This window comes from Sebastes fasciatus, chromosome 6 (genome assembly GCF_043250625.1).
Source record: "Sebastes fasciatus isolate fSebFas1 chromosome 6, fSebFas1.pri, whole genome shotgun sequence".
Taxonomy (NCBI): domain Eukaryota; kingdom Metazoa; phylum Chordata; class Actinopteri; order Perciformes; family Sebastidae; genus Sebastes; species Sebastes fasciatus.
Genome location: NC_133800.1, coordinates 38,139,956 through 38,164,807, shown reverse-complemented (window position 1 = coordinate 38,164,807; position 24,852 = coordinate 38,139,956). Strand labels below are relative to the sequence as shown.

At 36.5% G+C, this 24,852-nt stretch overlaps 1 protein-coding gene and 2 long non-coding RNA genes across 13 annotated transcripts; 2 read left to right on the top strand and 1 right to left on the bottom strand.

Annotated features, from left to right (window-relative positions):
• LOC141770072 (coiled-coil domain-containing protein 180-like) lies at nt 1-24,833 on the bottom strand. Of its 6 annotated transcripts, none has more exons than XM_074639731.1 (17): nt 24,563-24,794; nt 24,276-24,422; nt 24,058-24,202; nt 23,459-23,575; nt 23,113-23,190; nt 22,890-22,973; nt 20,466-20,599; nt 20,271-20,338; nt 18,541-18,676; nt 18,381-18,447; nt 18,107-18,248; nt 17,291-17,502; nt 15,813-15,938; nt 15,630-15,726; nt 15,431-15,500; nt 13,765-13,909; nt 1-223 (listed from the first exon to the last, which is right to left on the bottom strand). In XM_074639731.1, the coding sequence occupies exons 1-17, from the start codon at nt 24,598-24,600 to the stop codon at nt 80-82; spliced, it is 1,950 nt and encodes a 649-aa protein (XP_074495832.1). In that variant the 5' UTR covers nt 24,601-24,794; the 3' UTR covers nt 1-79. The 6 variants fall into 6 exon arrangements, with proteins under 6 accessions (XP_074495832.1, XP_074495833.1, XP_074495835.1 ...); XM_074639732.1 differs by having other exon boundaries at nt 17,291-17,451; nt 23,104-23,190; nt 24,563-24,792; XM_074639734.1 differs by lacking the exon at nt 15,630-15,726 and having other exon boundaries at nt 23,104-23,190; nt 24,563-24,809.
• On the top strand, nt 15,059-15,896 carry LOC141770083 (uncharacterized). Its single transcript, XR_012594444.1, has 3 exons — nt 15,059-15,553; nt 15,589-15,620; nt 15,765-15,896. It is a non-coding gene; the product is annotated as an uncharacterized LOC141770083 (long non-coding RNA).
• Nucleotides 15,945-17,881, top strand: LOC141770078 (uncharacterized). Of its 6 annotated transcripts, none has more exons than XR_012594436.1 (4): nt 15,945-16,930; nt 17,017-17,517; nt 17,590-17,636; nt 17,743-17,881. It is a non-coding gene; the product is annotated as an uncharacterized LOC141770078 (long non-coding RNA). The 6 variants fall into 6 exon arrangements; XR_012594437.1 differs by having other exon boundaries at nt 17,633-17,701; nt 17,765-17,879; XR_012594435.1 differs by having other exon boundaries at nt 17,590-17,701; nt 17,765-17,879.
• Nucleotides 24,834-24,852: the final 19 nt, after the last annotated feature.

The following is a 24,852-nucleotide window of genomic DNA, read 5'->3' as shown; positions in this document are numbered from 1 at the left end:
TCTGTTCTTCTTCTGTGGTTTATTATCAAACATCAACACAGCAAACAGCCAATCAGCTGCTGGTATCACACTTCAGCTACTATGTGTCAGAGTGTGTATCTGTGTGTGTTACTGTGTGTATCTGCTGCCTCCAGTGTGTGTTCCAGCTCTGTAGTTCACTCAATCGTCTTCGTTTGTCGTCGTCTGAATGTGACATCTCCGACCTGAGCAGCTGCTCCAACCTCTGAGACATCAACACATATTAATACACATTAATCACATGTTAATACACATTAATCACATGTTAATACACATTAATCACATGTTAATACACATGAATCACATGTTAATACACATGAATCACATGTTAATACACATGAATCACATGTTAATACACATGAATCACATGTTAATACACATTAATCACATATTAATACACATTAATCACATATTAATACACATTAATCACATGTTAATACACATTAATCACATGTTAATACACATTAATCACATATTAATACACATTAATCACATGTTAATACACATTAATCACATGTTAATACACATTAATCACATATTAATACACATTAATCACATGTTAATACACATTAATCACATGTTAATACACATGAATCACATGTTAATACACATTAATCACATATTAATACACATTAATCACATGTTAATACACATTAATCACATGTTAATACACATGAATCACATGTTAATACACATGAATCACATGTTAATACACATGAATCACATGTTAATACACATGAATCACATGTTAATACACATGAATCACATGTTAATACACATTAATCACATGTTAATACACATGAATCACATGTTAATACACATTAATCACATGTTAATACACATTAATCACATGTTAATACACATGAATCACATGTTAATACACATGAATCACATGTTAATACACATGAATCACATGTTAATACACATGAATCACATGTTAATACACATTAATCACATATTAATACACATTAATCACATATTAATACACATTAATCACATGTTAATACACATTAATCACATGTTAATACACATTAATCACATGTTAATACACATTAATCACATATTAATACACATTAATCACATGTTAATACACATTAATCACATGTTAATACACATGAAACACATGTTAATACACATGAATCACATGTTAATACACATGAATCACATGTTAATACACATTAATCACATGTTAATACACATGAATCACATGTTAATACACATTAATCACATGTTAATACACATTAATCACATATTAATACACATTAATCACATGTTAATACACATTAATCACATATTAATACACATTAATCACATGTTAATACACATTAATCACATGTTAATACACATTAATCACATGTTAATACACATTAATCACATATTAATACACATTAATCACATGTTAATACACATTAATCACATGTTAATACACATGAATCACATGTTAATACACATGAATCACATGTTAATACACATGAATCACATGTTAATACACATTAATCACATGTTAATACACATGAATCACATGTTAATACACATGAATCACATGTTAATACACATTAATCACATGTTAATACACATTAATCACATATTAATACACATTAATCACATGTTAATACACATTAATCACATATTAATACACATTAATCACATGTTAATACACATTAATCACATGTTAATACACATTAATCACATGTTAATACACATTAATCACATATTAATACACATTAATCACATGTTAATACACATTAATCACATATTAATACACATTAATCACATATTAATACACATTAAATAAATGTTAATACACATTAATCACATATTAATACACATGAATCACCTGTTAATACACATGAATCACATGTTAATACACATTAATCACATGTTAATACACATTAATCACATGTTAATACACATATTAATACACATTAATCACATGTTAATACACATTAATCACATATTAATACACATTAATCACATGTTAATACACATGAATCACCTGTTAATACACATTAATCACATGTTAATACACATTAATCACATGTTAATACACATATTAATACACATTAATCACATGTTAATACACATTAATCACATATTAATACACATTAATCACATGTTAATACACATTAATCACATATTAATACACATTAATCACATGTTAATACACATTAATCACATGTTAATACACATTAATCACATGTTAATACACATTAATCACATATTAATACACATTAATCACATGTTAATACACATGAATCACCTGTTAATACACATGAATCACCTGTTAATACACATGAATCACCTGTTAATACACATTAATCACATGTTAATACACATTAATCACATATTAATACACATTAATCACATGTTAATACACATTAATCACATGTTAATACACATGAATCACATGTTAATACACATGAATCACATGTTAATACACATGAATCACATGTTAATACACATTAATCACATGTTAATACACATGAATCACATGTTAATACACATGAATCACATGTTAATACACATTAATCACATGTTAATACACATTAATCACATATTAATACACATTAATCACATGTTAATACACATTAATCACATATTAATACACATTAATCACATGTTAATACACATTAATCACATGTTAATACACATTAATCACATGTTAATACACATTAATCACATATTAATACACATTAATCACATGTTAATACACATTAATCACATATTAATACACATTAATCACATATTAATACACATTAAATAAATGTTAATACACATTAATCACATATTAATACACATGAATCACCTGTTAATACACATGAATCACATGTTAATACACATTAATCACATGTTAATACACATTAATCACATGTTAATACACATATTAATACACATTAATCACATGTTAATACACATTAATCACATATTAATACACATTAATCACATGTTAATACACATGAATCACCTGTTAATACACATTAATCACATGTTAATACACATTAATCACATGTTAATACACATATTAATACACATTAATCACATGTTAATACACATTAATCACATATTAATACACATTAATCACATGTTAATACACATTAATCACATATTAATACACATTAATCACATGTTAATACACATTAATCACATGTTAATACACATTAATCACATGTTAATACACATTAATCACATATTAATACACATTAATCACATGTTAATACACATGAATCACCTGTTAATACACATGAATCACCTGTTAATACACATGAATCACCTGTTAATACACATTAATCACATGTTAATAAACATTAATCACATGTTAATACACATTAATCACATGTTAATACACATTAATCACATGTTAATACACATTAATCACATATTAATACACATTAATCACATATTAATACACATTAATCACATGTTAATACACATTAATCACATATTAATACACATTAATCACATGTTAATACACATTAATCACATGTTAATACACATGAATCACATGTTAATACACATGAATCACATGTTAATACACATGAATCACATGTTAATACACATTAATCACATGTTAATACACATTAATCACATATTAATACACATTAATCACATGTTAATACACATTAATCACATATTAATACACATGAATCACATGTTAATACACATTAATCACATGTTAATACACATTAATCACATGTTAATACACATTAATCACATATTAATACACATTAATCACATGTTAATACACATGAATCACATGTTAATACACATGAATCACATGTTAATACACATTAATCACATGTTAATACACATGAATCACATGTTAATACACATGAATCACATGTTAATACACATTAATCACATGTTAATACACATTAATCACATGTTAATACACATTAATCACATATTAATACACATTAATCACATGTTAATACACATTAATCACATATTAATACACATTAATCACATGTTAATACACATTAATCACATGTTAATACACATTAATCACATGTTAATACACATTAATCACATGTTAATACACATTAATCACATATTAATACACATTAAATAAATGTTAATACACATTAATCACATATTAATACACATGAATCACCTGTTAATACACATGAATCACATGTTAATACACATTAATCACATGTTAATACACATTAATCACATGTTAATACACATATTAATACACATTAATCACATGTTAATACACATTAATCACATATTAATACACATTAATCACATGTTAATACACATGAATCACATGTTAATACACATTAATCACATGTTAATACACATTAATCACATGTTAATACACATTAATCACATGTTAATACACATTAATCACATGTTAATACACATTAATCACATGTTAATACACATGAATCACATATTAATACACATTAATCACCTGTTAATACACATTAATCACATGTTAATACACATTAATCACATGTTAATACACATATTAATACACATTAATCACATGTTAATACACATTAATCACATGTTAATACACATTAATCACATGTTAATACACATTAATCACATGTTAATACACATTAATCACATGTTAATACACATGAATCACCTGTTAATACACATGAATCACCTGTTAATACACATGAATCACCTGTTAATACACATTAATCACATATTAATACACATTAATCACATGTTAATACACATTAATCACATGTTAATACACATTAATCACATGTTAATACACATTAATCACATATTAATACACATTAATCACATATTAATACACATTAATCACATGTTAATACACATTAATCACATATTAATACACATTAATCACATGTTAATACACATTAATCACATGTTAATACACATGAATCACATGTTAATACACATGAATCACATGTTAATACACATGAATCACATGTTAATACACATTAATCACATGTTAATACACATTAATCACATATTAATACACATTAATCACATGTTAATACACATTAATCACATATTAATACACATTAATCACATGTTAATACACATTAATCACATGTTAATACACATTAATCACATGTTAATACACATGAATCACATATTAATACACATTAATCACATATTAATACACATTAATCACATGTTAATACACATTAATCACATGTTAATACACATGAATCACATGTTAATACACATGAATCACATGTTAATACACATGAATCACATGTTAATACACATGAATCACATGTTAATACACATTAATCACATGTTAATACACATGAATCACATGTTAATACACATTAATCACATGTTAATACACATTAATCACATGTTAATACACATGAATCACATGTTAATACACATGAATCACATGTTAATACACATGAATCACATGTTAATACACATGAATCACATGTTAATACACATGAATCACATGTTAATACACATGAATCACATGTTAATACACATTAATCACATATTAATACACATTAATCACATATTAATACACATTAATCACATGTTAATACACATTAATCACATGTTAATACACATTAATCACATGTTAATACACATTAATCACATATTAATACACATTAATCACATGTTAATACACATTAATCACATGTTAATACACATGAAACACATGTTAATACACATGAATCACATGTTAATACACATGAATCACATGTTAATACACATTAATCACATGTTAATACACATGAATCACATGTTAATACACATGAATCACATGTTAATACACATTAATCACATATTAATACACATTAATCACATGTTAATACACATTAATCACATATTAATACACATTAATCACATGTTAATACACATTAATCACATGTTAATACACATTAATCACATGTTAATACACATTAATCACATATTAATACACATTAATCACATGTTAATACACATTAATCACATGTTAATACACATGAATCACATGTTAATACACATGAATCACATGTTAATACACATGAATCACATGTTAATACACATTAATCACATGTTAATACACATGAATCACATGTTAATACACATGAATCACATGTTAATACACATTAATCACATGTTAATACACATTAATCACATATTAATACACATTAATCACATGTTAATACACATTAATCACATATTAATACACATTAATCACATGTTAATACACATTAATCACATGTTAATACACATTAATCACATGTTAATACACATTAATCACATATTAATACACATTAATCACATGTTAATACACATTAATCACATATTAATACACATTAATCACATATTAATACACATTAAATAAATGTTAATACACATTAATCACATATTAATACACATGAATCACCTGTTAATACACATGAATCACATGTTAATACACATTAATCACATGTTAATACACATTAATCACATGTTAATACACATATTAATAGACATTAATCACATGTTAATACACATTAATCACATATTAATACACATTAATCACATGTTAATACACATGAATCACCTGTTAATACACATTAATCACATGTTAATACACATTAATCACATATTAATACACATTAATCACATGTTAATACACATGAATCACCTGTTAATACACATTAATCACATGTTAATACACATTAATCACATGTTAATACACATATTAATACACATTAATCACATGTTAATACACATTAATCACATATTAATACACATTAATCACATGTTAATACACATTAATCACATATTAATACACATTAATCACATGTTAATACACATTAATCACATGTTAATACACATTAATCACATGTTAATACACATTAATCACATATTAATACACATTAATCACATGTTAATACACATGAATCACCTGTTAATACACATGAATCACCTGTTAATACACATGAATCACCTGTTAATACACATTAATCACATGTTAATAAACATTAATCACATGTTAATACACATTAATCACATGTTAATACACATTAATCACATGTTAATACACATTAATCACATATTAATACACATTAATCACATATTAATACACATTAATCACATGTTAATACACATTAATCACATATTAATACACATTAATCACATGTTAATACACATTAATCACATGTTAATACACATGAATCACATGTTAATACACATGAATCACATGTTAATACACATGAATCACATGTTAATACACATTAATCACATGTTAATACACATTAATCACATATTAATACACATTAATCACATGTTAATACACATTAATCACATATTAATACACATTAATCACATGTTAATACACATTAATCACATGTTAATACACATTAATCACATGTTAATACACATTAATCACATATTAATACACATTAATCACATGTTAATACACATGAATCACATGTTAATACACATGAATCACATGTTAATACACATTAATCACATGTTAATACACATGAATCACATGTTAATACACATGAATCACATGTTAATACACATTAATCACATGTTAATACACATTAATCACATGTTAATACACATTAATCACATATTAATACACATTAATCACATGTTAATACACATTAATCACATATTAATACACATTAATCACATGTTAATACACATTAATCACATGTTAATACACATTAATCACATGTTAATACACATTAATCACATGTTAATACACATTAATCACATATTAATACACATTAAATAAATGTTAATACACATTAATCACATATTAATACACATGAATCACCTGTTAATACACATGAATCACATGTTAATACACATTAATCACATGTTAATACACATTAATCACATGTTAATACACATATTAATACACATTAATCACATGTTAATACACATTAATCACATATTAATACACATTAATCACATGTTAATACACATGAATCACATGTTAATACACATTAATCACATGTTAATACACATTAATCACATGTTAATACACATTAATCACATGTTAATACACATTAATCACATGTTAATACACATTAATCACATGTTAATACACATGAATCACATATTAATACACATTAATCACCTGTTAATACACATTAATCACATGTTAATACACATTAATCACATGTTAATACACATATTAATACACATTAATCACATGTTAATACACATTAATCACATGTTAATACACATTAATCACATGTTAATACACATTAATCACATGTTAATACACATTAATCACATGTTAATACACATGAATCACCTGTTAATACACATGAATCACCTGTTAATACACATGAATCACCTGTTAATACACATTAATCACATATTAATACACATTAATCACATGTTAATACACATTAATCACATGTTAATACACATTAATCACATGTTAATACACATTAATCACATATTAATACACATTAATCACATATTAATACACATTAATCACATGTTAATACACATTAATCACATATTAATACACATTAATCACATGTTAATACACATTAATCACATGTTAATACACATGAATCACATGTTAATACACATGAATCACATGTTAATACACATGAATCACATGTTAATACACATTAATCACATGTTAATACACATTAATCACATATTAATACACATTAATCACATGTTAATACACATTAATCACATATTAATACACATTAATCACATGTTAATACACATTAATCACATGTTAATACACATTAATCACATGTTAATACACATGAATCACATATTAATACACATTAATCACATATTAATACACATTAATCACATGTTAATACACATTAATCACATGTTAATACACATGAATCACATGTTAATACACATGAATCACATGTTAATACACATGAATCACATGTTAATACACATGAATCACATGTTAATACACATTAATCACATGTTAATACACATGAATCACATGTTAATACACATTAATCACATGTTAATACACATTAATCACATGTTAATACACATGAATCACATGTTAATACACATGAATCACATGTTAATACACATGAATCACATGTTAATACACATGAATCACATGTTAATACACATGAATCACATGTTAATACACATTAATCACATATTAATACACATTAATCACATATTAATACACATTAATCACATGTTAATACACATTAATCACATGTTAATACACATTAATCACATGTTAATACACATTAATCACATATTAATACACATTAATCACATGTTAATACACATTAATCACATGTTAATACACATGAAACACATGTTAATACACATGAATCACATGTTAATACACATGAATCACATGTTAATACACATTAATCACATGTTAATACACATGAATCACATGTTAATACACATGAATCACATGTTAATACACATTAATCACATATTAATACACATTAATCACATGTTAATACACATTAATCACATATTAATACACATTAATCACATGTTAATACACATTAATCACATGTTAATACACATTAATCACATGTTAATACACATTAATCACATATTAATACACATTAATCACATGTTAATACACATTAATCACATGTTAATACACATGAATCACATGTTAATACACATGAATCACATGTTAATACACATGAATCACATGTTAATACACATTAATCACATGTTAATACACATGAATCACATGTTAATACACATGAATCACATGTTAATACACATTAATCACATGTTAATACACATTAATCACATATTAATACACATTAATCACATGTTAATACACATTAATCACATATTAATACACATTAATCACATGTTAATACACATTAATCACATGTTAATACACATTAATCACATGTTAATACACATTAATCACATATTAATACACATTAATCACATGTTAATACACATTAATCACATATTAATACACATTAATCACATATTAATACACATTAAATAAATGTTAATACACATTAATCACATATTAATACACATGAATCACCTGTTAATACACATGAATCACATGTTAATACACATTAATCACATGTTAATACACATTAATCACATGTTAATACACATATTAATAGACATTAATCACATGTTAATACACATTAATCACATATTAATACACATTAATCACATGTTAATACACATGAATCACCTGTTAATACACATTAATCACATGTTAATACACATTAATCACATGTTAATACACATATTAATACACATTAATCACATGTTAATACACATTAATCACATGTTAATACACATTAATCACATGTTAATACACATTAATCACATGTTAATACACATTAATCACATATTAATACACATTAATCACATGTTAATACACATGAATCACCTGTTAATACACATGAATCACCTGTTAATACACATGAATCACCTGTTAATACACATTAATCACATGTTAATACACATTAATCACATGTTAATACACATTAATCACATGTTAATACACATTAATCACATGTTAATACACATTAATCACATATTAATACACATTAATCACATATTAATACACATTAATCACATGTTAATACACATTAATCACATATTAATACACATTAATCACATGTTAATACACATTAATCACATGTTAATACACATGAATCACATGTTAATACACATGAATCACATGTTAATACACATGAATCACATGTTAATACACATTAATCACATGTTAATACACATTAATCACATATTAATACACATTAATCACATGTTAATACACATTAATCACATATTAATACACATTAATCACATGTTAATACACATTAATCACATGTTAATACACATTAATCACATGTTAATACACATTAATCACATATTAATACACATTAATCACATGTTAATACACATGAATCACATGTTAATACACATGAATCACATGTTAATACACATTAATCACATGTTAATACACATGAATCACATGTTAATACACATGAATCACATGTTAATACACATTAATCACATGTTAATACACATTAATCACATGTTAATACACATTAATCACATATTAATACACATTAATCACATGTTAATACACATTAATCACATATTAATACACATTAATCACATGTTAATACACATTAATCACATGTTAATACACATTAATCACATGTTAATACACATTAATCACATGTTAATACACATTAATCACATATTAATACACATTAAATAAATGTTAATACACATTAATCACATATTAATACACATGAATCACCTGTTAATACACATGAATCACATGTTAATACACATTAATCACATGTTAATACACATTAATCACATGTTAATACACATATTAATACACATTAATCACATGTTAATACACATTAATCACATATTAATACACATTAATCACATGTTAATACACATGAATCACATGTTAATACACATTAATCACATGTTAATACACATTAATCACATGTTAATACACATTAATCACATGTTAATACACATTAATCACATGTTAATACACATTAATCACATGTTAATACACATGAATCACATATTAATACACATTAATCACCTGTTAATACACATTAATCACATGTTAATACACATTAATCACATGTTAATACACATATTAATACACATTAATCACATGTTAATACACATTAATCACATGTTAATACACATTAATCACATGTTAATACACATTAATCACATGTTAATACACATTAATCACATGTTAATACACATTAATCACATATTAATACACATTAATCACATGTTAATACACATGAATCACCTGTTAATACACATGAATCACCTGTTAATACACATGAATCACCTGTTAATACACATTAATCACATATTAATACACATTAATCACATGTTAATACACATTAATCACATGTTAATACACATTAATCACATGTTAATACACATTAATCACATATTAATACACATTAATCACATATTAATACACATTAATCACATGTTAATACACATTAATCACATGTTAATACACATTAATCACATGTTAATACACATGAATCACATGTTAATACACATGAATCACATGTTAATACACATGAATCACATGTTAATACACATTAATCACATATTAATACACATTAATCACATATTAATACACATTAAGTTAATACACATTAATCACATGTTAATACACATGAATCACATGTTAATACACATGAATCACATGTTAATACACATTAATCACATGTTAATACACATTAATCACATGTTAATACACATTAATCACATATTAATACACATTAATCACATGTTAATACACATTAATCACATATTAATACACATTAATCACATGTTAATACACATTAATCACATGTTAATACACATTAATCACATGTTAATACACATTAATCACATGTTAATACACATTAATCACATATTAATACACATTAAATAAATGTTAATACACATTAATCACATATTAATACACATGAATCACCTGTTAATACACATGAATCACATGTTAATACACATTAATCACATGTTAATACACATTAATCACATGTTAATACACATATTAATACACATTAATCACATGTTAATACACATTAATCACATATTAATACACATTAATCACATGTTAATACACATGAATCACATGTTAATACACATTAATCACATGTTAATACACATTAATCACATGTTAATACACATTAATCACATGTTAATACACATTAATCACATGTTAATACACATTAATCACATGTTAATACACATTAAATAAATGTTAATACACATTAATCACATATTAATACACATGAATCACCTGTTAATACACATGAATCACATGTTAATACACATTAATCACATGTTAATACACATTAATCACATATTAATACACATGAATCACATATTAATACACATTAATCACATGTTAATACACATTAATCACATGTTAATACACATTAATCACATATTAATACACATTAATCACATGTTAATACACATTAATCACATGTTAATACACATTAATCACATGTTAATACACATGAATCACATATTAATACACATTAATCACATGTTAATACACATTAATCACATGTTAATACACATTAATCACATGTTAATACACATGAATCACATATTAATACACATTAATCACATATTAATACACATTAATCACATGTTAATACACATTAATCACATATTAATACACATTAATCACATGTTAATACACATTAATCACATGTTAATACACATTAATCACATGTTAATACACATGAATCACATATTAATACACATTAATCACATATTAATACACATTAATCACATATTAATACACATTAATACACATTAATCACATTGTAGGAGCTAAAGTCTGATACTGTAGCTACTGAGGTGATTAGCCCTGGACTGACGCGCTTTTCGCTGTAGATGGTACCTTTAGTTGTCTGTTGTGCTGTACAAAACTGATCCTGAGTCCGCTCGTTGGTTTTACAATAATAGTTCATTTATTCTTAATATGGTATTAAGAAGCAAGTCCAGTTACCATAGCAACGAGTAAACAATAACAACACGGCAAACAATTCAGCGTCCCTGCGGTCAAAAACCATTTGCCCTTCCGGGCTAAACCCTGACGCCAACAACACACCTCCTTACCTATATACCCGTGACTGGGTCAATCAATTAACACAGTGCCACCTAGTGTTCGTAGAAGTGAATTACATCCCAACCTCAGTATGTCAGCATCATGTTTTGGCTCTTACACACATGTTAACTTACATTATGTTTACTCCAGTGTGTGTGTGTGTGTGTGTGTGTGTGTGTGTGTGTGTGTGTGTGTGTGTGTACCTTCACAGCAGCGTCTCTCTGCTCAATAACAGCTAGATGTCCCAGGGTGCACCTGGTCGTGGTGATGGATGCTGTTGTTGCCGTGGTAACATTGGATGGTGCTGCAGTACTAGAGGGCGACAGGTACGGGATACCAGACCAGGTCCTGACACACACACACACACACACACACACACACACACACACACACACACACACACACACACACACACACACACAGTGTTGTGGGTCCGGCAGCTGGAAGGCTTTTATTGTGAAGGATCTGAAGGGCTTTTTTGTGAAGAAGCTGGAGGGCTTTTATTGTGAAGGAGTTGGAGGGCTTTACAGCGAAGAAGCTGGAGGGCTTTTATTGTGAAGGAGTTGGAGGGCTTTTACAGCGAAGAAGCTGGAGGGCTTTTATTGTGAAGGAGTTGGAGGGCTTTTACAGCGAAGAAGCTGGAGGGCTTTTATTGTGAAGGAGTTGGAGGGCTTTTACAGCGAAGAAGCTGGAGGGCTTTTATTGTGAAGGAGTTGGAGGGCTTTTACAGCGAAGAAGCTGGAGGGCTTTTATTGTGAAGGAGTTGGAGGGCTTTTACAGCGAAGAAGCTGGAGGGCTTTTATTGTGAAGGAGTTGGAGGGCTTTTACAGCGAAGAAGCTGGAGGGCTTTTATTGTGAAGGAGTTGGAGGGCTTTTACAGCGAAGAAGCTGGAGGGCTTTTATTGTGAAGGAGTTGGAGGGCTTTTACAGCGAAGAAGCTGGAGGGCTTTTATTGTGAAGGAGCTGGAGGGCTTTTATTGTAAAGGAGTTGGAGGGCTTTTATTGTGAAGGAGCTGGAGGGCTTTTATTGAGAAGAAGCTAGAGGGCTTTTATTGTAAAGGAGTTGGAGGGCTTTTATTGTGAAGGAGCTGGAGGGCTTTTATTGTAAAGGAGTTGGAGGGCTTTTATTGTGACGGAGCTGGAGGGCTTTTATTGTAAAGGAGTTGGAGGGCTTTTATTGTGACGGAGCTGGAGGGCTTTTATTGTAAAGGAGTTGGAGGGCTTTTATTGTGACGGAGCTGGAGGGCTTTTATTGTAAAGGAGTTGGAGGGCTTTTATTGTGAAGGAGTTGGAGGGCTTTTATTGTGAAGGAGCTGGAGGGCTTTTATTGTGAAGGAGCTGGAGGGCTTTTATTGTAAAGGAGTTGGAGGGCTTTTATTGTGAAGGAGCTGGAGGGCTTTTATTGAGAAGAAGCTAGAGGGCTTTTATTGTAAAGGAGTTGGAGGGCTTTTATTGTGAAGGAGCTGGAGGGCTTTTATTGTAAAGGAGTTGGAGGGCTTTTATTGTGACGGAGCTGGAGGGCTTTTATTGTAAAGGAGTTGGAGGGCTTTTATTGTGACGGAGCTGGAGGGCTTTTATTGTGAAGAGGCTACCGTTCTATAGTTAGTAAACGATGACGTACGTTAGCGGGCGCAGTTTGGCGTCAGGAATACGGAGAATATTGATTCGGACTACGGAACGTTTAGATGCCGCCAACAGCTTGAATTTAATGTTTAAAGCTCGCTAACTCGTCTGGATGGCGAGGACAAAACACCACTTCCGTCACCCACATGCGTGCGTGCATTTTGATGACGTCGGCTGTAAAAGGGTCTCTATATTCACAATAACAGCTGTAACGTCAGAGGTCAGAGGTCAGAGGTCACGTGTTACCTGCCGACTGTGCTTTGTTTCTGTCCTGTTTCAGCTCCCGTCTCCATAGTAACGGTGCAGACCTCGGTTTCTATGGAAACACAAACAGGAAACAACTTAATGAGCTGAAGTCCGAGTCCAGAGGTGGTGCAGGACGCTGTGGACAGGTGAGTCCAGAGGTGGTGCAGGACGCTGTGGACGCTGTGGACAGGTGAGTCACCTTCAGGTGTGAGCAGCTCGTCCAGCTGATAGAATAGCTGCTCCGTCAGAGACGCCAGTGATGTCACAAACTCCTCCCCCCTGACTCTCACACACACCTGGACACACAAACATACGTTACGTCCTGCTGCTGCAGGTCTGACAGCTGGAGACAGGTGTCTCTCTGACTCCGCCCCCCTCCTACCTGGAGCTCCAGGTGAGCGCAGCAGACGGCGTCGTGCAGCTGCTGCTGTCTGAACTCCTCTCTGCTGGTCAGCGCCTGAAGCTCCTCGTCTCTGAGGGACGCTCGCAGCTGACGGACGTTCACACGCTGAGGACAGACAGGTGAGGACACACAGGTAAGGACAGACAGGTGAGGACAGACAGATGAGGACAGACAGGTGAAGACAAACAGGTTAGGACAGACAGATGAGGACAGACAGGTGAAAGCAGACAGATGAGGACAGACAGGGTTAGACAGACAGATGAGGACAGACAGGTGAAGACAAACAGGTTAGGACAGACAGGTGAGGACAGACAGATGAGGACAGACAGGTGAAGACAAACAGGTTAGGACAGACAGATGAGGACAGACAGGTGAAGACAAACAGGTTAGGACAGACAGGTGAAGACACACAGGTGAGGACAGACGGATGTAGACAGACAGGTGAAGACAGACAGGTGAGGACAGACAGGTGAAGACACACAGGTGAAGACAGACAGATGAGGACAGACAGGTGAAGACACAGATGAGGACAGACAGGTAAGGACAGACAGGTGAAGACACACAGGTGAAGACAGACAGATGAGGACAGACAGGTGAAGACAGACAGGTGAGGACAGACAGATGAGGACAGACAGGTGAGGACAGACAGGTGAAGACAAACAGGTGAGGACAGACGGATGTAGACAGACAGGTGAAGACAGACAGATGAGGACAGACAGGTGAAGACAGACAGGTGAGGACAGACAGGTGAGGACAGACGGATGTAGACAGACAGGTGAGGACAGACAGGTGAAGACACACAGGTGAAGGCAGACAGGTGAAGACAGACAGATGTGGACAGACAGATGAGGACAGACAGGTGAGGACAGACAGATGAGGACAGACAGGTGAAGACAGACGGATTAAGACCGACAGGTGAAGACACACAGGTGAGGACAGACAGGTGAAGACAGACAGGTGAGGACAGACGGAGGTAGACCGACAGGTGAAGACAGACAGGTGAGGACAGACGGAGGTAGACCGACAGGTGAAGACACACAGATGAGGACAGACAGGTGAAGACAAACAGGTGAGGACAGACAGATGAGGACAGACAGGTGAAGACAGATGGATGTAGACAGACAGATGAGGACAGACAGGTGAAGACACACAGGTGAGGACAGAAAGATGAGGACACAGACAGGTGAGGACAGACAGATGAGGACAGACAGGTGAAGACTGACAGGTGAAGACAGACAGATGAGGACAGACAGGTGAAGACACACAGATGAGGACAGACAGGTGAAGACACACAGATGAGGACAGACAGGTGAAGACAGACAGGTGAGGACAGACAGGTGAAGACACACAGGTGAGGACAGACAGGTGAGGACAGAGAGATGAGGACAGACAGGTGAAGACAGACAGGTGAGGAACGACAGGTGAAGACACACAGGTGAGGACAGACAGGTTGATACCTTGTCCTCCTCACTGGCTGCCAGCGTCTCCTCCAGCTTCAGTCTGACTCCGCCCACCTCCTCTCTAAGCCCCGCCTCCTGGCGTTGCCCATGGTTACGGATCAAAACTGAAGGTAACGAATGAAGCAGCTCCTCCAACACAGACAGCTGTCTCACCATCTCTGAGAGACAGACAGGTAGAGACAGACAGACAGACAGCTGTCTCACTATCTCTGAGAGACAGACAGGTAGAGACAGACAGCTGTCTCACCATCTCTAAGAGACAGACAGCTGTCTCACCATCTCTAAGAGACAGACAGGTAGAGACAGACAGACAGGTGTCTCACCATCTCCGAGAGACAGACAGGTAGAGACAGACAGACAGCTGTCTCACCATCTCTGAGAGACAGACAGGTAGAAACAGACAGACAGGTAGAGACAGACAGACAGACAGCTGTCTCACCATCTCTGAGACAGACAGGTAGAGACAGACAGACAGACGTCTCACCATCTCTGAGAGACAGACAGGTAGAGACAGACAGACAGACAGCTGTCTCACCATCTCCGACAGACAGACAGGTAGAGACAGACAGACAGCTGTCTCACCATCTCTGAGAGACAGACAGGTAGAGACAGACAGACAGACAGCTGTCTCACTCTCCGACAGACAGACAGGTAGAGACAGACAGACAGACAGCTGTCTCACCATCTCTGAGAGACAGACAGGTAGGGACAGACAGTGTGTGTGTGTGTGTGTGTGCGTGTGTGCGTGCGTGTGTGCGTGCGTGCGTGCGTGCGTGCGTGCGTGCGTGCGTGCGTGCGTGGGTGCGTGCGTACCCGCTCTGCTCGTGCTCAGAAGCTTCCTGGTCTCTTCCTGGTATCCCAGCAGCCTTTGCTGCATGCTCTCAGCCCATTGGTCCAAACTGTCTGGAACCAGGAAGAACCCGCTGAGACCACAACGCTCACTCTGGTAGAAGACCTGAGGGACAGACAGGTAGAGACAGAGAGACAGACAGGTAGAGACAGAGGGACAGACAGGTAGAGACAGAGAGACAGACAGGTTTATTGAAGCTTAAATTGATCCTGATCAATGTCAATGTGTCTCTGTTACCTCGGCAACCAGCAGGAGGACGTCATTGGTTCTCCAGAACAGAGAGGTGAGCGTGGAGCTGAAGGAGCTGCAACACAAACACAGGTGATCAACACCTGGAGGACTCTCCATCAGGACTACACCAGACCAGGACTACACCAGACCAGCAGCTGGAACTCACTGTGGCTTCTGTTCTGGTTCTGGTCCAAAAACCTGGAACCTCATTTCAGTCCTGATGGACCTGCAGCCTCTCCTCACACTCAACGTACTGACGGATTCAGAACATTTCTGTTGAAGACGTTGGACCGGATTCTGACCTGCAGACATCAGGACAAAGTGGACAGGAAGTGAGTGATCGATGACTGGAAGGTTCTCAGACTGGACTGGAACTGGAGACGTTTTTAACTTCCTGCCACTTATGGACGTTTATTTGGGCTCTTTATTCAAAATGAAAAGTGGCAAAGCCATCCTTAAAAACTGAGGAAATGATCTAAAGGACCAGTGTGGTGGATTCAGTGGCATCTAGTGGTGCCGGAGAACTACGGTGGCCTCATCAACTTCAGAGGAAGTCCAGGAAGACAAGAGGAAGTCCAGGTAGACAAGAGGCAGTCCAGGTAGACAAGAGGAAGTCCAGGTAGACAAGAGGCAGTCCAGGTAGACAAGAGGAAGTCCAGGTAGACAAGAGGAAGTCCAGGAGGACAAGAGGAAGTCCAGGTAGACAAGAAGATGTCCAAGTAGACAAGAGGAAGTCCAGAAAGACAAGAGGAAGTCCAGGTAGACAATAGGCAGTCCAGGTAGACAAGAGGAAGTCCAGGTAGACAAGAGGAAGTCCAGGTAGACAAGAGGTAGTCCAGAAAGACAAGAGGAAGTCCAGGTAGACAAGAGGTAGTCCAGGTAGACAAGAGGAAGTCCAGGAAGACAAGAGGTAGTCCAGGTAGACAAGAGGAAGTCCAGGTAGACAAGAGGAAGTCCAGGTAGACAAGAGGATGTCCAGGTAGACAAGAGGATGTCCAGGTAGACAAGAGGAAGTCCAGGTAGACAAGAGGATGTCCAGGTAGACAAGAGGATGTCCAGGTAGACAAGAGGAAGTCCAGGTAGACAAGAGGAAGTCTGAGTAGACAAGAGGTAGTCCAGGTAGACAAGAGGAAGTCCAGGTGGACAAGAGGATGTCCAGGTAGACAAGAGGATGTCCAGGTAGACAAGAGGATGTCCAGGTGGACAAGAGGATGTCCAGGTAGACAAGAGGAAGTCCAGGTAGACAAGAGGAAGTCTGAGTAGACAAGAGGTAGTCCAGGTAGACAAGAGGAAGTCCAGGTGGACAAGAGGATGTCCAGGTAGACAAGAGGATGTCCAGGTGGACAAGAGGAAGTCCAGGTAGACAAGAGGATGTCCAGGTGGACAAGAGGAAGTCTGAGTAGACAAGAGGCAGTACAAGTAGAAAAGGAAGTACACATAGACCAGAGGTAGTTCGGAGGTAGTCGAGGTAGTTCCAGTAGACATAAGGTATTACAGGCAGACAGGTGATGGTCAGATCATCAGCTTAGAATGAGTCCTTCAGATCTACGCAAGGAGCAGGTCCTCTTCATGTAGTCCTCCATGTTGCTCCTCCATGTTTCTACAGTAGCCCAGAATGGACCATCCAAACTCTGGGTCTAGAGAGACACATTCAGGTTTTTAAGTTACCTGAAGGCCACCGTAGTTCTCCAACGCGCTCCCGACACGGGAGGAGTGAGCGGAGGGTTGCAATCTGCAACCTCACCACTAGATCCCACTAAATCCTACACACTGGTCCTTTAAATCAGGAAATATTCCGATCAACGTCAACAGATATCTTAACTTTGTGTAGCTGACAGTTTTTTGGTGCTACGACACATTTCAGTCAGAAACAATAAAAGACAAACAGATGTTTACCAGCAGCTGTTCTTCCTCTCTCGTCTCTCTCTGATGCTTCTGCTCCAACATCCCGGATCACACAGAACCTGATGTGTTCAGATTGTCGGACAGAAGAAAAAACATTTACTTTCTTCTTCATCAGGTAGCACAAGCAGTACTCGCAGTACTCGTATTTCCTGCAGTGTTACTGGGGGGAGTATTTGAAGTACGTACCTGTTCAGGGACTTGATGATGCACACAGCAGGGTCATCGAGGAGGTCCACACCTGTCCTGCTTGTCTGCAGTAAACCAAGAGGTGGGGCTGACCGGACTGGTTTCCTGGACTTAGGACCAGCTGAGAGGCTTTCCTGCAGGGTACACATGGTAATCCACATGGAGATCACGTAGACCACATCATAGAAACAGATCTAGGATGTCAGCAGGTAGTCCAGATAGACAAGAAGCAGTACAAGTAGAAAAAGAAGTACACATAGACCAGAGCTAGTCTGGAGGTAGTCGAGGTAGTTCCGGCCCACATAAGGTATTACAGGTAGACAAGAGGCTGTCCAGACAGACAGGATATGGTCAGACAGAGGTAGTCCAAGTAGACAAGAGGAAGTCCAGGTAGACAAGAGAAAGTCCAGGTAGACAAGAGGTAGTCCAGGTAGACAAGAGGAAGTCCAGGAAGACAAGAGGTAGTCCAGGTAGACAAGAGGAAGTCCAGGTAGACAAGAGGTAGTCCAGGTAGACAAGAGGAAGTCCAGGAAGACAAGAGAACGCCCAGGTAGACTAGAGGTAGTCCAGGTAGACAAGAGGTAGTCCAGGAAGACAAGAGGTAGTCCAGGTAGACAAGAGGTAGTCCAGGTAGACAAGAGGAAGTCCAGGAAGACAAGAGAACGCCCAGGTAGACTAGAGGTAGTCCAGGTAGACAAGAGGCTGTCCAGACAGACAGGATATGCTCAGACAGAGGTAGTCCAAGTAGACAAGAGGTAGTCCAGGTAGACAAGAGAACGCCCAGGTAGACTAGAGGTAGTCCAGGTAGACAAGAGGAAGTCCAGGTAGACAAGAGGAAGTCCAGGAAGACAAGAGAACGCCCAGGTAGACAAGAGGTAGTCCAGGTAGACAAGAGGAAGTCCAGGTAGACAAGAGGAAGTCCAGGTAGACAAGAGGAAGTCCAGGTAGACTAGAGGTAGTCCAGGTAGACAAGAGGTAGTCCAGGTAGACAAGAGGAAGTCCAGGAAGACAAGAGAACGCCCAGGTAGACAAGAGGTAGTCCAGGTAGACAAGAGGAAGTCCAGGTAGACAAGAGGAAGTCCAGGTAGACAAGAGGAAGTCCAGGTAGACAAGAGGAAGTCCAGGTAGACAAGAGGTAGTCCAAGTAGACAAGAGGTAGTCCAGGTAGACAAGAGGAAGTCCAGGTAGACAAGAGGAAGTCCAAGTAGACAAGAGGTAGTCCAGGTAGACAAGAGGTAGTCCAGGTAGACAAGAGGAAGTCCAGGTAGACAAGAGGTAGTCCAGGTAGACAAGAGGAAGTCCAGGTAGACAAGAGGAAGTCCAGGTAGACAAGAGGTAGTCCAGGTAGACAAGAGGAAGTCCAGGTAGACAAGAGGTAGTCCAGGTAGACAAGAGGAAGTCCAAGTAGACAAGAGGTAGTCCAGGTAGACAAGAGGTAGTCCAGGTAGACAAGAGGTAGTCCAGGTAGACAAGAGGTAGTCCAGGTAGACAAGAGGAAGTCCAGGAAGACAAGAGAACGCCCAGGTAGACAAGAGGTAGTCCAGGTAGACAAGAGGAAGTCCAGGTAGACAAGAGGTAGTCCAGGTAGACAAGAGGAAGTCCAGGTAGACAAGAGGTAGTCCACGTAGACAAGAGGAAGTCCAGGTAGACAAGAGGAAGTCCAGGTAGACAAGAGGAAGTCCAGGTAGACAAGAGGAAGTCCAGGTAGACAAGAGGAAGTCCAGGTAGACAAGAGGAAGTCCAAGTAGACAAGAGGTAGTCCAGGTAGACAAGAGGAAGTCCAGGTAGACAAGAGGTAGTCCAAGTAGACAAGAGGTAGTCCAGGTAGACAAGAGGAAGTCCAAGTACACAAGAGGTAGTCCAGGTAGACAAGAGGAAGTCCAGGTAGACAAGAGGTAGTCCAGGTAGACAAGAGGAAGTCCAGGTAGACAAGAGGTAGTCCAGGTAGACAAGAGGAAGTCCAGGTAGACAAGAGGTAGTCCAGGTAGACAAGAGAACGCCCAGGTAGACAAGAGGTAGTCCAGGTAGACAAGAGGTAGTCCAAGTAGACAAGAGGAAGTCCAGGTAGACAAGAGGAAGTCCAGGTAGACAAGAGGAAGTCCAGGTAGACAAGAGGAAGTCCAGGTAGACAAGAGGAAGTCCAGGTAGACAAGAGGTAGTCCAAGTAGACAAGAGGTAGTCCAGGTAGACAAGAGGAAGTCCAGGTAGACAAGAGGTCGTCCAGGTAGACAAGAGGAAGTCCAGGTAGACAAGAGGTAGTCCAGGTAGACAAGAGGAAGTCTAGGTAGACAAGAGGAAGTCCAGGTAGACAAGAGGTAGTCCAGGTAGACAAGAGGAAGTCCAGGTAGACAAGAGGTAGTCCAGGTAGACAAGAGGAAGTCCAAGTAGACAAGAGGTAGTCCAGGAAGACTAGAGGTAACCTACCAATGAAAAGTCCAGGTACTGACAGCGCTTCCTGAGTTCTTCATTGACTGATGACAGGAAAGAACACACCTGATCTGGAGACACCTGCAGACAGACAGACAGACAGACAGAGAGACAGAGAGACAGACAGACAGGAGATATTAAAGTTTGACCCTGTTTGGTATCATCAAAGTAGCTAACAGTAGTACAGTGCCAAAGGGGTAGTAATACAAACTGTGAGTGCCTGTGTGTCCTCCATCGTCCTCCTCAGATCCTCCAACCTGCTGCTGATGGACGACTGCTGCTGGTTACTGCTGGCTGCCTGCAGGTTCACTCAGTCAGGACAGAGAGACAGAGAGGACAGACAGGACAGAGAGACAGACAGGACAGACAGGACAGTCAGGACAGAGAGAAAGACAGGACAGAGAGGACAGACAGGACAGAGAGAGAGGACAGAGAGACAGACAGGACAGACAGACAGGACAGAGAGACAGAGAGAGAGACAGGACAGAGAGACAGACAGACAGAGAGACAGACAGAGAGAGAGACAGGACAGAGAGACAGACAGAGACAGAGAGACAGACAGGTACCTCAGCTTTGATCTGAACTCGTGTGCTGCTGATGATTTTCTGGATCTTCTCGTTGAACTCCACCTCAGACTTCAGGAAGGAGAGTTTCTCCTCCAGACGAGCCGCCGCCTCCTTCACCTGGAGGAGGAGGAGGAGGAGAGAGGAGAAGGAGGAGGAGGAGGAGAGAGGAGAAGGAGGAGGAGAGAGGAGAAGGAGGAGGAGGAGGAGGAGCAGGAGGAAGAGGAGGAGGTGGAGAGAGGAGAGAGGAGAAGGAGGAGGAGGAGGAGAGAGAGGAGGAGGAGCAGGAGGAGGAGGAAGAGGAGGAGGAGGAGAGAGAGGAGGAGGAGGAGGAGGGGGAGGAGCAGGAGGAGGAGGAAGAGGAGGAGGAGGAGGACATACTGTAGTCTGTGGTATCTGGTAGTTGTCTGTATTCATGTCTCTATGGGACGGTTCCGTGGGTTCTTTAGAGCCCAGATGTGGTTGTTAATATGAAACTGGAGTTCTAGTTATTAGTGGTTCTATAGAGGTTCTAGTTATTAGTGGTTCTATAGAGGTTCTAGTTATTAGTGGTGCTATAGAGGTTCTAGTTATTAGTGGTTCTATAGAGATGGAGGTCATACCTGCTGGAGACTCCTGGACTCAAACACCTCTAGCTCAGAGAAGACGGAATGCTCCGTCACACTGATCTGTCTGGTCTCCTCCTTCAGCCTCCTCTGAAACTCCTTCACCTCCTGAGGAGCAAAGTCACCTCCTTCACTGAACAGCCTGGAGGAGGAGAACGCCTCATTAGTCTACAGGTTTAAACTAACTAATCCGTTCCAGATGTTCCAGGTGTTACCTGAAGGAGAGGAGCAGGTGTGCTGTTCTGGTTCGGACCTCCTCCAGTCTGGTATGAACCGTCTTTCTGAAGGAGGTCTGACAGCGCTGGGTGTCTTTGATATGTTGATCCAGACAGTCCTGTAGGGTGGAGCTCACAGCCTCCAGCCTGCACACACGCACGCACGCACGCACACACACACACACACACACACACACACACACACACACACACACACACATACACACACAGTACAATAGAGTAATCAGTGTGTTCAGACGGTGGGCCGACTTCAGATCAGCTGTTACCGTTGGCTGCTGTCAGCTGTCAGGACGTCGTCCTCCATGTTGGACAGACGGACGGTGAACTCCTGGTTCTTCCTCCTTATGGAGGTCTGCAGCTCCTGTAGCTCCACCCTGCAGGAGGTCAACACGTCCAACGCCTCCTCACAGTGAACCTCCACCTGCTGTCTGTGGAGCTGCAGCTCAGCTACACACACACACACACACACACATACACACACACACACACAGTGTTTTGGAGGTGAACCAGGCGGTGACGGTGGACACTGAGCTGAGCCTGGTGCATCTCAGGTTCC

What these genes read in the sequence shown, in the direction of transcription:
- LOC141770072 (XM_074639731.1), bottom strand. Translation starts at nt 24,600, where the DNA reads ATGGAGGACGACGTCCTGACAGCTGACAGCAGCCAACG. An exon ending in GAGAGGAAGAACAGCTGCTG is followed by an intron (nt 18,677 to 20,270) that starts GTAAACATCTGT and finishes TGATGTCTGCAG; the next exon opens with GTCAGAATCCGGTCCAACGT. An exon ending in TCTGAGCACGAGCAGAGCGG is followed by an intron (nt 17,503 to 18,106) that starts GTACGCACGCAC and finishes TCTGTCTCTCAG; the next exon opens with AGATAGTGAGACAGCTGTCT.